At 33.5% G+C, this 14,306-nt stretch overlaps 5 protein-coding genes across 5 annotated transcripts; 1 reads left to right on the top strand and 4 right to left on the bottom strand.

The window, feature by feature from the left end:
- Nucleotides 1-213: 213 nt before the first annotated feature.
- On the top strand, nt 214-816 carry PHYBLDRAFT_141172 (hypothetical protein; the record flags this gene model as incomplete). The annotated part of the gene is made up of 3 exons (XM_018430539.1): nt 214-324; nt 405-526; nt 594-816. The coding sequence occupies 3 exons, from the start codon at nt 214-216 to the stop codon at nt 814-816; spliced, it is 456 nt and encodes a 151-aa protein (XP_018295326.1).
- Nucleotides 817-946: 130 nt separating this feature from the next.
- Nucleotides 947-1,529, bottom strand: NDUFA6_2 (NADH dehydrogenase 1 alpha subcomplex subunit 6 NDUFA6). The gene has a single exon (XM_018428865.1). It carries the CDS (start codon nt 1,511-1,513, stop codon nt 1,244-1,246), a length of 270 nt encoding a protein of 89 aa, XP_018295325.1. The 5' UTR covers nt 1,514-1,529; the 3' UTR covers nt 947-1,243.
- A 3,524-nt stretch (nt 1,530-5,053) lies between these two features.
- Nucleotides 5,054-6,533, bottom strand: PHYBLDRAFT_141169 (hypothetical protein; the record flags this gene model as incomplete). Its single annotated transcript, XM_018430538.1, has 4 exons — nt 5,054-5,259; nt 5,344-5,645; nt 5,756-6,009; nt 6,093-6,533. 4 exons carry the CDS (start codon nt 6,531-6,533, stop codon nt 5,054-5,056), a joined length of 1,203 nt encoding a protein of 400 aa, XP_018295324.1.
- Nucleotides 6,534-7,725: 1,192 nt separating this feature from the next.
- PHYBLDRAFT_108773 (glycosyltransferase family 33 protein) lies at nt 7,726-9,379 on the bottom strand (the record flags this gene model as incomplete). The annotated part of the gene is made up of 6 exons (XM_018428066.1): nt 7,726-7,807; nt 7,888-8,387; nt 8,451-8,523; nt 8,584-8,816; nt 8,884-9,080; nt 9,136-9,379. 6 exons carry the CDS (start codon nt 9,377-9,379, stop codon nt 7,726-7,728), a joined length of 1,329 nt encoding a protein of 442 aa, XP_018295323.1.
- Nucleotides 9,380-10,034: 655 nt separating this feature from the next.
- On the bottom strand, nt 10,035-13,365 carry PHYBLDRAFT_131051 (hypothetical protein). Its single transcript, XM_018429400.1, has 6 exons — nt 13,066-13,365; nt 12,593-12,772; nt 12,266-12,388; nt 11,798-11,964; nt 11,157-11,536; nt 10,035-11,082 (listed from the first exon to the last, which is right to left on the bottom strand). The coding sequence occupies exons 1-6, from the start codon at nt 13,123-13,125 to the stop codon at nt 10,664-10,666; spliced, it is 1,329 nt and encodes a 442-aa protein (XP_018295322.1). The 5' UTR covers nt 13,126-13,365; the 3' UTR covers nt 10,035-10,663.
- Between the last annotated feature and the right edge of the window lie 941 nt (nt 13,366-14,306).

The raw sequence follows: 14,306 nt of genomic DNA, 5'->3' as shown, positions 1-14,306 counted from the left end.
TTAGAAATGTATTGTCGGAGATACAATATATTTTTCTTTTATAAAATTAAAATGTCTAAATATATTTATATAACAATTGACAGATTGTATGCTTAAATAGAGCCATTATATAATTTATTTATATATAAATATTTTTCTTTCTATAAATTTATTATATATATATATATTTGTTTCTTGGTTTTATTATTATTGTTTTGATTAGTAATCCAAACAATGTCTGAAGATAATGATTCAATCTGGGGATCGAGTGATGAAGACGATGTTCGATATGAACGTACAATTGCAGAAAAGGAATGGAATCGCATGCACCAAAATCATGGAAATGTAAGAATGTCAAATAGAGCTTTATTTATTCCATTATTTATTTTTAATAATAATAATAATACTTATGATGATAATGATAGGAAGGATACAAGGATGGTATTATAGAAGGAAAAGAGGTTGTTATGCAAAAGGGATTTGATCGTGGTTATGAAGATGGTCTTGGTATAGGAAGATCGATGGGATATTTACGTGGAGAATTAAGGTAAAAAAGAAAAAGAAGTTTAATGCTACAAAATATTTATTTATTTATTTATTTATTTTTATTGTAGTACTTGGATCTTGTTTTATCAACAGATGGTAAATAATCCAGAGGCTGTCAGAGTGTTGGAACTTCTTTTAGATGAGGTCAATAAGGTGGATGTTCATCATATCTACACCAAAGAGTATTTTCAAGACAACTCAAAGTCTGCCGAATACGTCTCTCCCCAGGATTTTGTAAAGAGCTTACAGGACAAGGTTTCTTCTACTTTAATTGCCTTGCAAGATCACTAAATGATAGTTGTATACATCTATACTGTTCACCAAGCCCTTACCCTGCATTACATTATATTAAATACACACTACTCGCATTAAATTACATGTACAATTTGTCTTTGTCTTTGTAACTGTATTTAACATTTATACTTGATACTTGATTCACATTCATTTTTATTATCATTTCAATATCTATCACTGACTGCGCCATCCAACACACACACACATATATATATATATATGTACAACAGTAGAAATCCATCGTCTTCTTTATGTCACTTCTTTTTTTGTTTTGTTTTGTTAAAAGTCGGTATCTTTCAACAGGTTTAATTTCATCTTCTCTTTTCGCTTTTGACATTTGTGAGAAAACAATTAAAAGAACTGATATTTGGGGTTGAGAGGGAACGGAGAGGTTGGGAGTTTTTCTTTCTTTCTTCTTGTTGTTTTAATGACGTCTTGGGGCTTTCTCAATCACCAGTCTGTCACCGGTGGCATAGAGAGTGCTGATGGCAGCCTGTCGCTTGACTACCTCGAGATCGTGTTCGGCCTTGCGAATAAACTGAGTAATCTTGGAGGGGTCTGTCTCTAGCTTGTTTTCGTGAAAGGCATCACGGGCTCTGCGAATGGTGTAGTCTTTAAAGTTGTAAGACTGGAATCTGTTACCGAACCGAATAAAGTTGCGATAAAGCGATAAGACGTGTGCACTTGAAGACATTATTTTTTAATTTAATTTAATTTAATAGAGAGAGAGAGAGAAGGAGGGAAAGTGAAAGGGTAATTATTATTATTTTTATTAATAATAATTATAGATATACATGGATGGTAATTTTTTTTTAACTATAGATTTTGTATGTAAGAGATGTAAGAGACAGAGCACTAGAATGCAGTCACAATATTTGATGACGATTTTAATTTTTAATTTTTTTAATTTTTTTTTTAAATACTTTCACTCACGGAGAATTTGACCGAAGAATTCAAAAGGAGAAAGTCGTACAGAACTTATACGTATAAGACAGGTACATACCATAAGAAATTTATAATTCACCAAGAACTGTATTCAAGAGAGTGTGGTTTCCCTCTAATGTTTCGTTTTAAAGCATAATAGAATGCATGTATAATATGTGCCAATACACCATCTGGAAGGTCAATGTTGTAGTTTGTTAGATTAGTGTGTAATCTGAACCCTGTTTCTTGGCAAAGACAAAGAAATATATATTAGTGAATAGGTCTAGCTTGATTGGATCTATATGCTTGAATAATGAGTCTGTATGTTACAATTATACAGACATTATAGTATTTCTTTTCTGTTCTGTAGCAATCCTAATCTACACATTCGACTTTTCTTTTTTTTTTTTTTGGTTACCATTACTCAAATTACCACCAGATGTACCTGTTGGCAATACCAATGACAGGATATTCCATATAATATTTCGTTTACTTGCAAGAAAATAATCTATAAGCCATGTATGTATATTAACTTGGAGAGATGGGCACTACTTGTTTCCCCCTTTTTCTTTTCTCTCTCTCTTCAGACTGTCCCTAACGGTTTACTTTTCTAGAAACCCGACTTTTTTTTTAAAAAAAGAAAGTGCTATAATGGTTTTGATTGATTGGCTGGAAAGTTCTGTTTCAGGAAGACACTGTATATAGGTATTATAAAAAATCCCAATTTACACATAGTAGAGTACGGTACAACACATGAATATGAGATACACATGGTATATATATATATATATATATTGTGTTTTTTCTATCCATTCATTTCATTTCATTTCATTTCATTTCATTTTATTTCATTTATTCGTCGCTTTTCGATTACTATATTATATTATATTATATATATTTTTGGAAGAAAAATAATTTTCCTATAATCCTCGTTAACATTCACCATCTTCATTTTACTTTATAAAAAAAAATCTTGATGAGCAAGATGAAGAGATGTATAAATTATATTTTATGTATGTCTTATGTATGTTTATGTATGAATGTGCTTATACACCAAAATATGCCTTATAAGAGAGATAGGTAGATAAAGGCATTTACTTGATCGCCAAGTCCAGGCTTCTATAAATCTTGTGACTACAAAAAGGACCAACTGTAACTGTAGTGTACTGTAGTGTATAAACAAACAAACAAACAAATATATATATATATATATATATACATATTATTAAAGGCAACAACATCTACATTGGACCTTGGCTTGGTAATGTGATTGGTGGAATATCTGACTTGCTCTATTCCATTACACATAATGAATATGGTAACGAAAAAAAAAAATTTACCTTTTTTTGGGGGACTGGGGATGACAAGTAAAAAGAGAGAGAGAGTCTTATTTATTCAGTCAGTTAGGTATTTCATTTAGGTAGTTGGTGGGTTGGTTAGTTTGGGATAAAGATAAAGATAAAGAGAGGAAGGAAAGGCAATATGAAGTGGTAAAAAGACTAGATTTGGAAGAATCACACGCGGTCAAATGGTTACATGTAAATATCAATTATTCAATCGATAAAAAAGAATAGTGAGCAAAATGAATTCAATCGAAATCTATTAAACAATTTAGAGCTAAATAGACCAATCCTTAGGCACAAAATATATATAGAGAGAGAGAGAGAGAGAGAATATGAAAAAGGTAAATAATTTGTGTTGTAGTCGATTGGAGTCAAAAAATAATAATAATTATAATTATAATTATAATTATAATACAAAACATATAAAACTTGGCGAATTGAAAGTAATACATATATATAAATTTTTATACTATGTATATAATAACAATAATTTTTTTTTTCTATTATTTACTTTTTCTCTTTTTCTTTCCCTTTCTTTCCTTTTCTTTCTTTCTCTTGACTTTTATTTTATTTTATTTTATTCTGTTATTTTATTTTTTGTTAAAAAGAATCAAGATGCCAAAAGATATCCAGACCTTTACCTTTGAACGCCCACCAAATTTTGATCAAATCCGAACAGTCATCCAGCGACGAACCATCACAAAACAACGACGAGCCGTTAAGCAAATCCAACTCACTCCTACCGCTCTCCCGTCTGGTCTGCCGTCTCCTCCAACAGAACTCATTGATTTCGAACCAAAACAAACCACCAAGTCCAATCTCAAGTCTCAAACCAAAATCTCAAACCAAAAGCCAAACCCAAAGCCCCAAGATCCTTCTCTTTCTCTTTCCCCTTCCCCTTCCCCTTCCCCTTCGCCATCCCCTACTTCTTCTACTTCTACTTCTTCTTCTTCTGATGCTAAACAAATCGACGAAACCCAGATCCACCAGAAGCTGGCTCTCTTGAGAGAAGAGAAACACCGGTTGTTCCAACTCTTTAAACAAAAGGCTGCCGTCCCACCAACGCCTACATTACCACCCACTCCACCACCACAGCAGTACCAGTTCCAGCACAAACAGAAAGAAATATTAATGTCACCATCACCTTCTTCTTCTTCCTCTTCTTCATCTTCTTCTTCTTATTCTCAATCAATCTTACCCTTATCACCATCAAATTCTACAATTTCATCGTCATCCACACCGTCTCCAAAAATTGCCTCTGTAAATCATCTTCCCTCCAAACGACAGAGACCATCTCGCTGGTCTCCCGTAAACCAAACCCCATTCCCGTCCTGCTATCCTTATCCCATTCGGCCTCCTCATTTCCCTAACCAACCCCCTGCCAGACTTGTTAGTCTCAGGGACCACTAAATATATATATATACTCTCTCTCTCACACTCACACTCACATATACATATAATAAAATTCTTTAAAAAAAACAAACAATCAATCAATCAATCAATCAATCAATCAATAATAATCAACAACAACAACAACAACAACAACAACAACAACAAGATAATAGCTGACTGACTGACTGACTGACTGACTGACTGACTGACTGAAAGGATGAAAGGATGAAAGGATGAAAGCAATTAAAAAAAAAAAAGTGTTTCAATAAATAACGACTTACCCTAATTTTACCTACATTACTTATTAGCAGTGTTACTCATTTATCATTTTTACCAATTACCCACTTTTTACTACCGTTATTTATCTAATGTATAAATATATACTTCTTTTGTACCATGTACCAATATATCTTGTAAAATTAATACCTCTTTGAGTTGTATATATATATATATTTATATATCTATATCTATTCATATGTTCATCTATCAGTGTATTGTGTATTGTAGTGTAGTGTATATATTACAACCATAATTATTTATCCAATTTTATTTTTATGTGTATATATATATATAGTTTAAATATTCATCCGGGTTGGCTTGGTTGCAACCCAGCAATAGTATCGAGAAAAGCTCTGATAGGCATCCCACTCATCAAGCACTTCTTTTACCGCACAGTCATACTCCTCAGACGTAATGTTCCAGCGTGTCACATGAAAGCTCTTTTTGTTCTTTAACCAAGCCTTTTGTGTTTCTCGATGTATAAATCCAAATTGTTTGAGTTCTACACACAACAAGATATATGTAAATATAATATCAATAATATCTTGAAAGATCTATAAATATACATATATATATATATCTTTACCTCCGTCTTTGGACCATTCACCAATCGGAAGATCGAGAGTACGAACCTCGGGAGGCCCAAAACCAGCCTGGACAATCCACTTCTCGAGAGTCTGGATGTAATTGACATCTAGACCAAGTGTAGAGTAGTATGATTCTAGATATCCATGAAATGTCTGTTGCATTGGTCCTGGGTTGTGATACCACAGATCAGATTCAACCAATTCGATTGTCCCGCTTGGCTTAAGCACCCGAAACATTTCCTGTAGCACCCCAGCCCACTGCTTGCCCTGGATCATCTGGCCCATGTCTCTCTGATGAATCCTAACAACAGAAATATATTTAATTTCATTTTTAATTTCAATAACTATTGGTAAAGAGGTATACATTTTTTTTTTCTTTTGTTTTATCATTCGTTGTAAAATTTAACTTACCGGTCAACGGAATTCGATTCAATGGGCCACGGAAGCTGGTGTATGTCGCTTTGAATATAATACAGATTTTTGGGGCAACCAAGCTGGGTGGTTGGTGGAAGTAAATCGAGTCCAATGACCTTGGCATCACGGTACTCGGCGGCCATTTCAAATGCCCATATTCCGTTACCAGTGCCGATGTCCAGAACAGTAGCACATTGTGGAGGACATGGTGCCCAGCAGTTTGTCTTTCGTGCTAATTTCAATAGATAATGCTAAAATGATAATTATAATATTATTATTATTGGCCAAAATGGTTTTGTATGTATCTAGAATACCAAAACATTCATTCATTTACCTGTCTTTGGAGTCTATCTAATTCGCGTGGATCATGCGGCGTACAATGGATAGATACAGGTGATGTAGGTTTCGATTGAGATGCTCCAAATAATCTTGACGCTGTTGTTTTTGATAATGATATTGATGTTGATGTTGATGATGATGCTTTTGATGATGATGCTGTAGATATGATTGATGATATTGATGCTATTGTATTTATTGTATTTGCTGCTGCTGCTGCTGTGGGATCATGATCAGTGCTGTTTGTGTAAGAAGAAGAAAAAGACCCCGTCAAGGAGTCGAGCCAGTCCTGGTTCCTAAAGCTGTGGGGGCTACTTGGGCGTGAGATCGAGAGTGGAGTGCAGCCAACGGTTGCAGTACTATGCCGCCTGATGTGCTTCTTTGGTTTTATTCTTCGTTCTCTGGTCTTTTCAATCGCACGACTGGTTTGATTACCCATCTTCTTTAAGCAATATACGTATATATAATTTTTTTTTATGATACAAGAAAGAAAGAAAAGAAAGAAAGAAAGAAAGAAAGAAAGAAAGAGATTTTTTTTATTGTTTTGTTTAAAATGAACAAGGGATCTGATGAGTGAACTAGGCTGTGATGGGTAACACTCACATTCATCACACGCGTACCTGTACACTTTGATGTACTTGGACGTACTTAGACGTACAAACCTGTATTATACTACACAGAATCACACAAAAAAAAAAAGAGAGAGAGAGAGAGAGAGAGAGAGATTGTGAGCTAAGAATCCTTTTACGCCAAATGACGTGAAATATAGACAGATGGCACTAGTCGTTTTCTTTGTGATTAGACTATAATATAATAAAATAGCTTGGTCTATGTCTATGAATTTATATGTCTGTATATTTTTGCTATCAAAATACAATACAATACAAAATATAATAAAAACATAGTAATAATTAAAGATAGAGGGAGGGAATTAAAGGAAACTATATGATTTTAATAAGCTTTTTTAGTATTGTATTCTATTGTTATACATAGAAAGCCTCGGAAGCACCATCCATTTAAGCTTAACTAAAGTAAAAAAGAAATTTATTATTATATATAGTGTACAACCCTTATCCATTGAAGGTAATGCTGTCATTCGACTCCTTATTTTGCCTTTTTGTTTCTTTGAATCTTGAGAACCAATCAGTACACAAACCCCATCTTGATAAATAACATAAAATACATTAGCGGGGTAGTTTTGATTTACAATAATCATATAATTACCATCATTTATACTTCTTTACGGTGATAGTGATGATTCTATAGAGAATATCAATAAACAAAACAAAACCAAAGAATTGTATGCATGGGAAAGGGAGCTGATTTAATGGTTTTAATGGTTTTTAGTAGTGTCTATTTTAGCTAGCGGGTGTCAAAAACAGGCCTTGTACAATGGAGCGCCATTGCCGTTCCCATCTCTTCGAGGCATATTCGGTCACCACATTCTCACGCAAACTATTCAGCAGTAAATCATCCTTGACAAACAAGATCTTTTTATATTTATTTATTTATTTATTTATTTGGTTTTGTTTGGTTTTGTTAGCAAAAATTATTAACCATGCAAAAAGAATATCAAATGTATTACTATTATCATTTAGTTGTTTAAAGTAAAAAATAAAATAAAAATAAAATCATACCTCTAATTTCTCGGCTAGCTCTTCTCCGGTTTGAAATACTAGTCCGTTCTTGCCATCTTCAACAAGCTCATGGAGACTGCATACATTTAAAGGTATCAAGGTTGTTATGCTTGAGGTTTCAAGACTAACTTTATAATTCTTTGTTTGTATTCTTACCATTCAAAATCTACTGCACAAACTGGCAATCCACATCCAAACATATCAACCACTTTCATCGGCAAATCCATGCCACTCGAACTAGTGTGGAGCGAGATACCGAGGTCTGCACTTCCAAGCAACAGAGGGTAATCATTCGATTCCAGCCAGACAGTAACAACACGCGTCTTTTGGAGTTTCATGCGAGATATCCGTTCTTCGTACACACTCTTCAGCGGTCCCTTTCCGGTAATCACGAACAGTAATTTCGGATAGCCCTTGTCTTTTTTGGCCTTTTCCTCATAGATCTCGACAGCCTTCAGAAGCAATCCGAAATCCTCGTCTTCTGTCCATGAAGTCGAGGACACAATAAGTTTTGGTCGGTCCTGTCTAGACACACATTCGTTTCCATTGAGTGTCATCAGAGTCTCATTTGGAGAATATGGTTGGCGTCCGAGGAATTCATTGGCATCAAGAGTTTCTTTTTTGACAATATCCTGAAGTCTAAATCCAACAAAAAACTATATATATATATTTTAATTAAATTATTATAGTTTTTTTTTAAGAAAAATAAAGAAACTTACGTCGTGTACTTCTTTAGTCGACAAGCGTTTGAAATGATAAGGAGGACTATCTTTGAATGTGACAATTTTGCCTCTATTGTATAAATCAATATATATATATGCATGCATGCATAGGTATTATAAGAGCTCTTACTTGACGTTCCAGTTTGTAAGTTCTTTATGCATTCGATCGGTCACTGTCAGATGACAATAGGCAGTGTTTCCAAAGTACTGTTCGTATCGTTGAGCAATCCGTACTATCCATGATTGGCCCAACTTGACTTTTAGAATAGAATAGCCAAAGTTGTGCCAATCAATCACAAGTTTCGCACCACGTAAACATGATGTCCAGCGAGCAATAGCCAATGTCGGAATAGCCGGTGGATTCTTTTTTATAAAAATAAATTTAAATGTGTGCTTAAATTATTATTATTATTATTATTATTTGGCTTACTTGTATAAAGATGTATTCAGGAGTTTGTGTAATACAATTCATAACCCAAGCCAATTGAAGAGCTATCCAGATTGCCTTGAAAGGTGCCCATAGAATATAAATCAACTTTGGGAACTTTTCAGGTAAACTAAAAGCAGGACGTAGGCGACGGACACGAATAGATCTATGGGTTGTAATACGACTAGTAGGATGTGTTTCTAAACAATATGTAAATAAATAAATAAATAAATACATATTTGAAATTTTCCTTACCAACATAACCAATAAGATCTACTATGCATCCTGCATCAGCTAATTGCACAGCATGAGAACGCATCCTTGGAGATCTTCCAATGTCACCCAACACAACCACTTGAACAACTGGTCGATGACGCAGAAATGAGTTTGAGGAATCAAACAGGTACAATCGCAATAGCTTTCCACCAAGGATGTAAGTGCACAGGATTACCAGCAGTACTCCTCCAACAGACACATTCCATGTCTCTAGAACATTCATTTGTTTGATTCAATATTTAATTATATTAATGTCAATAAATGAATGAATAACTACTATTAGTATTAGTATATTATGGTATATAAAAGGGTAACGCGCTTCGAATACACCTATTCGAACTCACAGTATATATATATATTCTCTCTCTCTTATACACTTACTTTTGGTAATGCTTATTTATTTATTTATTTAATTCAATTTTAATAATTAATTAATTAATTAGTTAGTTAGTTAATGAATGAAAAAAGGTAGTCACGACTATAGACCTTTATATTTCTTTACTTCCAATATCTTTCTTATTGTTTTGATCCCTTTTGATCGTTCTATTTGATGTGATTTTGATTAGATGCTAAAACCAGACTATATAATGCTATTAATTAATTAATTAATTAATTAATTATTTATTTATTTATTAAATAAGCAAGAAAATGAATAAATAAAATATATAATAAAAGAGAAAAGCAATAGAAAACAAATTAAAAGGTAGTTAAAAATAATTAGTACACATAAAACAAGCCCAATCTATACACCCACTTGTATGTGTAGGTGTGTAGGTGTGCAGGTGTTTATATATATATATATATATATCTAGATTGTAATTGACAAGAGAATATAATAAATAAATAATTCATTCATAAAATTATTCTTTTTTTTTTTTGGTTTGGTTTGTTTTGTTTTGATTTGATTTGATTTGTCTTCATGGCTTAAATGGGTTTGTAACATAGTAAAGAATATAAATAAAAAAATAAAAAATGAAATGAAATGAAATAGAAAAAAAAATAACAGGATGAGAGTTTAGAAGATGAAGGAGAAGAGGGAAGAGAGAGAGAGAGAGAGAAAAGGTTTGAAGACATAAAAAAAAACATCTTACAAGATTCCCCAATTTACTTCTTTTTTCTTCTTCTCTTTTTGTTGCCTTGATCTCTTTCTTTATCTTTCTTTCTTGTACTTTTTTTCTAAAGACGATGGGTACATCAAGAACAAGAAGTAAGATAGAAGAGAAAAAACAAAGAAAAGAAAGAAAAGAAAAGAAAGAAAAGAGGGTCTTGAAGTATGTGAAGGGGAGGGTTATTTTTGTATAAGATGTAAAGGAAAAATAGAGGGGGTGGAATGCATAAGAAAAAGAAAAACAAAAGGTGATGAACAAGGTTTGGGTGTGGCAATAGAAGTAAGAAAAGAAGAAGAAGAAGAAGAAGGGTTGGAGAGGATTATATATATATATATATATATAAAGATGTGTGCAAGTTGGATTCTTTTTTTTTTTTCAAAATGAAAAAAAAGGGGAGCTTAGTATTGGGGCAAGACTTGACCAAGGAAGCGTGTGAGACCATGGGCTGTAGAGCACTGGAGAAGGTTTGCCTTGACATGGGCGTCAATTTCAAGCGAAACATCTCTGGCGCTAGGACGAGTTCCGGGTTCTTCGTCCAACAACCAGGCAACCAGACCTCGCATGTACATCGAGGGGTAGCTGTAGGTGAAAGTGGGGCTGGGCTCGGTGGCGATAACGTCAAAGAGCTCTTCTTCGTCCTTGATCAAATAGTGGGGTGGTACACGGTCCATCATTTCAATAATTGTAATGCCAAGAGACCACATGTCAATCTTTTCTTCGTAGTATTCTTCTCGGATGACTTCAGGAGCCATCCACTTTGTTGTACCCAAACGATCACGGTTACGACGGGAGATACGAGCAGACAGACCAAAGTCAGCTTTTTTTTTGTTTTGTTTAAAAAGACATAAAGTGTTAATAATATCAATAATAATAATGTCAGTTCTTATTTACCAAGCTTTACTTCGCCATTCCATCCAAGCAAAAGGTTTTCACACTTGACATCTCTGTGCAAGAGTCCCTTTGAGTGGAGATAGGTCAGTGCCTTGAGAGTCTCGCAAGTAATATAGACCGTGTATTCTTCTGGAATTCCACGCTGGCAAAGCACAGCAAATACTGAACATCTCATCAAATCCATGGCAATCCAGATATCGTCTCTACACAGCGTAATCTCACGCAACTTGATCAAATTGGCATGACCGCTCGACATAATCCGCAGTTCACGCAGAATGGCTGCCCTGTACTCCTGATCGGGATCAAGTTTACAGCGTTTAATGGCGAGCTGGACACTTGGCTTCTTGCGATACGTTGCACGAACAACAGCACCATTGACACTAAAATAAAATAAAATAAAATAAAATAAAATATTTTTTGTATTTACAATATGTAAATGTGCACATACAATTATTATTATTGTTATTATTGTAGAAAAATATATAAAATAATAGAATAATAGAATAATATATATATATATATTTGGTATAAGAACGTGCATTATAGAGACCTCATGGTTTTATAATACGATGGATATAATAATAATGATAATAATATATATATATATATATATTTATGTATAATTGGCATGTTTAATTTACCCAGTACCGATCTCCTTAAAGTCGGTGTATCGTGCGCGTGGATCGGAGGAGCGGATGGAGACTCGAGGCAACATCTTACGCATCTTGACCTCGAACTTGTTCTCCGCACGAACAAGGGGTGGTAATTGAGGTACCTGGTAATGGGGGCTGGGAGGATACCATGGACGCTAAAATAGGATAAAAAAGAAAGAAGAAAAGGAGTTTTTTTTTTTTCGAAACAATACATATGAAAAATAAATAAATAGTAAATAGATATGAGTGGATGTGATATAAAAAGAAAAGAAAAAAAAATTAAGCTTGTTGCCATCACAACGAAATACATATATACATATATAAATATTACAATAGTTTCTTCTTTTCTATTTGAATTTTGGGGTTTTTGTTTTTGGTAGAATTGTAATCAAATGATCTGAATTTTGGAATATAGAATTTTGTATAGATAGATATGTAATGTTTATATGCCGTTACCTTTGTAACTTGCTTGCTTGGGTCATTAGGACGGAGACTAAGGCCAACAGGTGGACTTGGTTTAAGATAGGCGTTGCCAAGGATATCGGGGATCTCATAGCAACCAGGGGGACGCCATATATCCTTTTTTTTAAAAAAATAAATATATATATATATATATATATATATATATATATATATATAAGAAGAAGAAGAAGAAAATAATACAAAGCATAGATGTTTGTATAAAACAAGAAGAAAGGAACAATAAGCGTTAGTTGTCTCTTATATATATCTTTTCTTTTTTTTAAAAAATAATATTTCTCTTGTTGTAAAAGTGTAATGAACCTTGAGACAAGTGGATCGTGAGTCGGTTGTTTTGGCTGCATTGCTAAATGACGAAGTGCGTCTGAGATTGCCTGTCGATTTTCTCTTGGGATGAGCATGTGCAATTGTCAGGGCAAATGAGTTGGCGGCTGAACTTGCACAGTTTGGTTCTGATCTCGACTTTTGCATGATGGCCATGGACTATAATAGTTCCAAGTGTATATATATATATATTTCAAAAAAAAAAGAAGAAGAGAGAAAGGTTGTCCGATTGATTAATGCGAAAAAAGGTTGAAAGGTGGGTTTGGTTGTATAGGTTTGTACAAAGAGTTGCGAGTACGAGTACGAGTATGAGTACGAATGTGTATAGGTGTGGGTGTGGGTGTTTTGTATAAGATAAAGAAAATAAATGAAAAATAATAATAATAAAAAATAATAATAAAAAAAAACGTATGGTTAGATCAAGAGACCAAATGTTATATAAAATATCGTACCTTTCCAGACCGTAAGGATTGACGAGGAGAAGGGCCTCGTTTGTCAACTGCGAAATGCATTTTTAAGAGTTGTTTGGTCTTGCTTTTTTTTAATGAAAAGAGAAAGAAAGAACAAGTGTAAAAGAGAAAGAGAGAGAGAGAGAAGAAGGGGAGAGGGGGGAGGGCTTTATTAGGGAGAATGTGAGCGAATAAGAGAGTAAGGTTATTCGATCGGGGAACGAGTGGGGTGGAGTCTAAGTCTAAAGAGAGAGAGAGAGAGAGAGGGTAGGAGTAAGTCTAGGAAAAGGACAGTGATGAAAGGAAAGAAGGAAGGAAGGAAGGAAAGAAGGAAGGAAGAAAGAAAGAGTGAAAGAGGAGTATGTGGTTTTTTCTTTTTCTTTCTTTTTTTTTTGTTCAACGTGCAAGTGTGCTATAATTTATTTTTATTTTATTTTTTGTTGTAAAGATTTACTATGATTTCAGTTGGTCGATCGGAGAACTCTTTGTGGGTAGTTTTTTATATATATTTTGGTTGTGCAAGTGTGTTACCAATATTCAGGCTACACACAAGAGACACATAAAGGCACTCGTGCACTCTGTATCTTTTTTTTTTTTCAGAAATTGTTCGCGTACATTTTGAAATATATTTCGGAGTTTTAATTATTTTACATTTAAACATAGCACACATTTTACGCTTTTAACAAATTACAGCCATACACTTTTGTACATCAATATAACCATTAATATAAATGAATGAATCCCCATTTTATTTTATTTTGATTTGATTTAGTATAAATTCAACCAATATACAGCCAAAATAACCCACAAAATCAATTTTTATCAATTGAAGAATAAAAGAGGATTCCAGGTCAATAGAGACTAATTGTGCCTTTATTGTCTATAGTTGATTTAAAAGAGGTATTAAAAGACAAAAACAAAAAGGTCAATGTTCATTATTGTTCATACACACAGCCACAATAGTTATAGTTTAGCTATATCATTTTCTTCTCCTTCTTAAAATATTAACCAAACCTACTCAATTGGGATTTACCTGGTGAACAAGGAGCAAAGACAAGTGTGTCTATGCATCTACATCCACGTTTTGCAATCTTTTTTTGGATCTCAGACTTTTTCTTTTTTTTATATATATATTGAAATCATTAGTGTGTATTAAATATACATATAGTCTCTCCTGTATATTGGTATTTGATACATTTCTATATTTCTGTTGGTTTATACACCTATAAAGAGTCTATCTATAT

Source organism: Phycomyces blakesleeanus, assembly GCF_001638985.1.
Source record: "Phycomyces blakesleeanus NRRL 1555(-) unplaced genomic scaffold PHYBLscaffold_4, whole genome shotgun sequence".
NCBI classification, from domain to species: domain Eukaryota; kingdom Fungi; phylum Mucoromycota; class Mucoromycetes; order Mucorales; family Phycomycetaceae; genus Phycomyces; species Phycomyces blakesleeanus.
Note: the sequence above shows the minus strand (reverse complement) of the source record. Positions and strands in the feature narration are given on the sequence as shown.

Coding starts and splice junctions, on each gene's coding strand:
- NDUFA6_2 (XM_018428865.1), bottom strand. CDS start 1,513: ATGTCTTCAAGTGCACACGTCTTATCGCTTTATCGCAACTTTATTCGG.
- PHYBLDRAFT_131051 (XM_018429400.1), bottom strand. CDS start 13,125: ATGCATTTCGCAGTTGACAAACGAGGCCCTTCTCCTCGTCAATCCTTA. Junction 12,389..12,592: donor CACGATCCACTTGTCTCAAG/GTTCATTACACT, acceptor TTTAAAAAAAAG/GATATATGGCGTCCCCCTGG. Junction 11,965..12,265: donor CAAGCAAGCAAGTTACAAAG/GTAACGGCATAT, acceptor ATCCTATTTTAG/CGTCCATGGTATCCTCCCAG.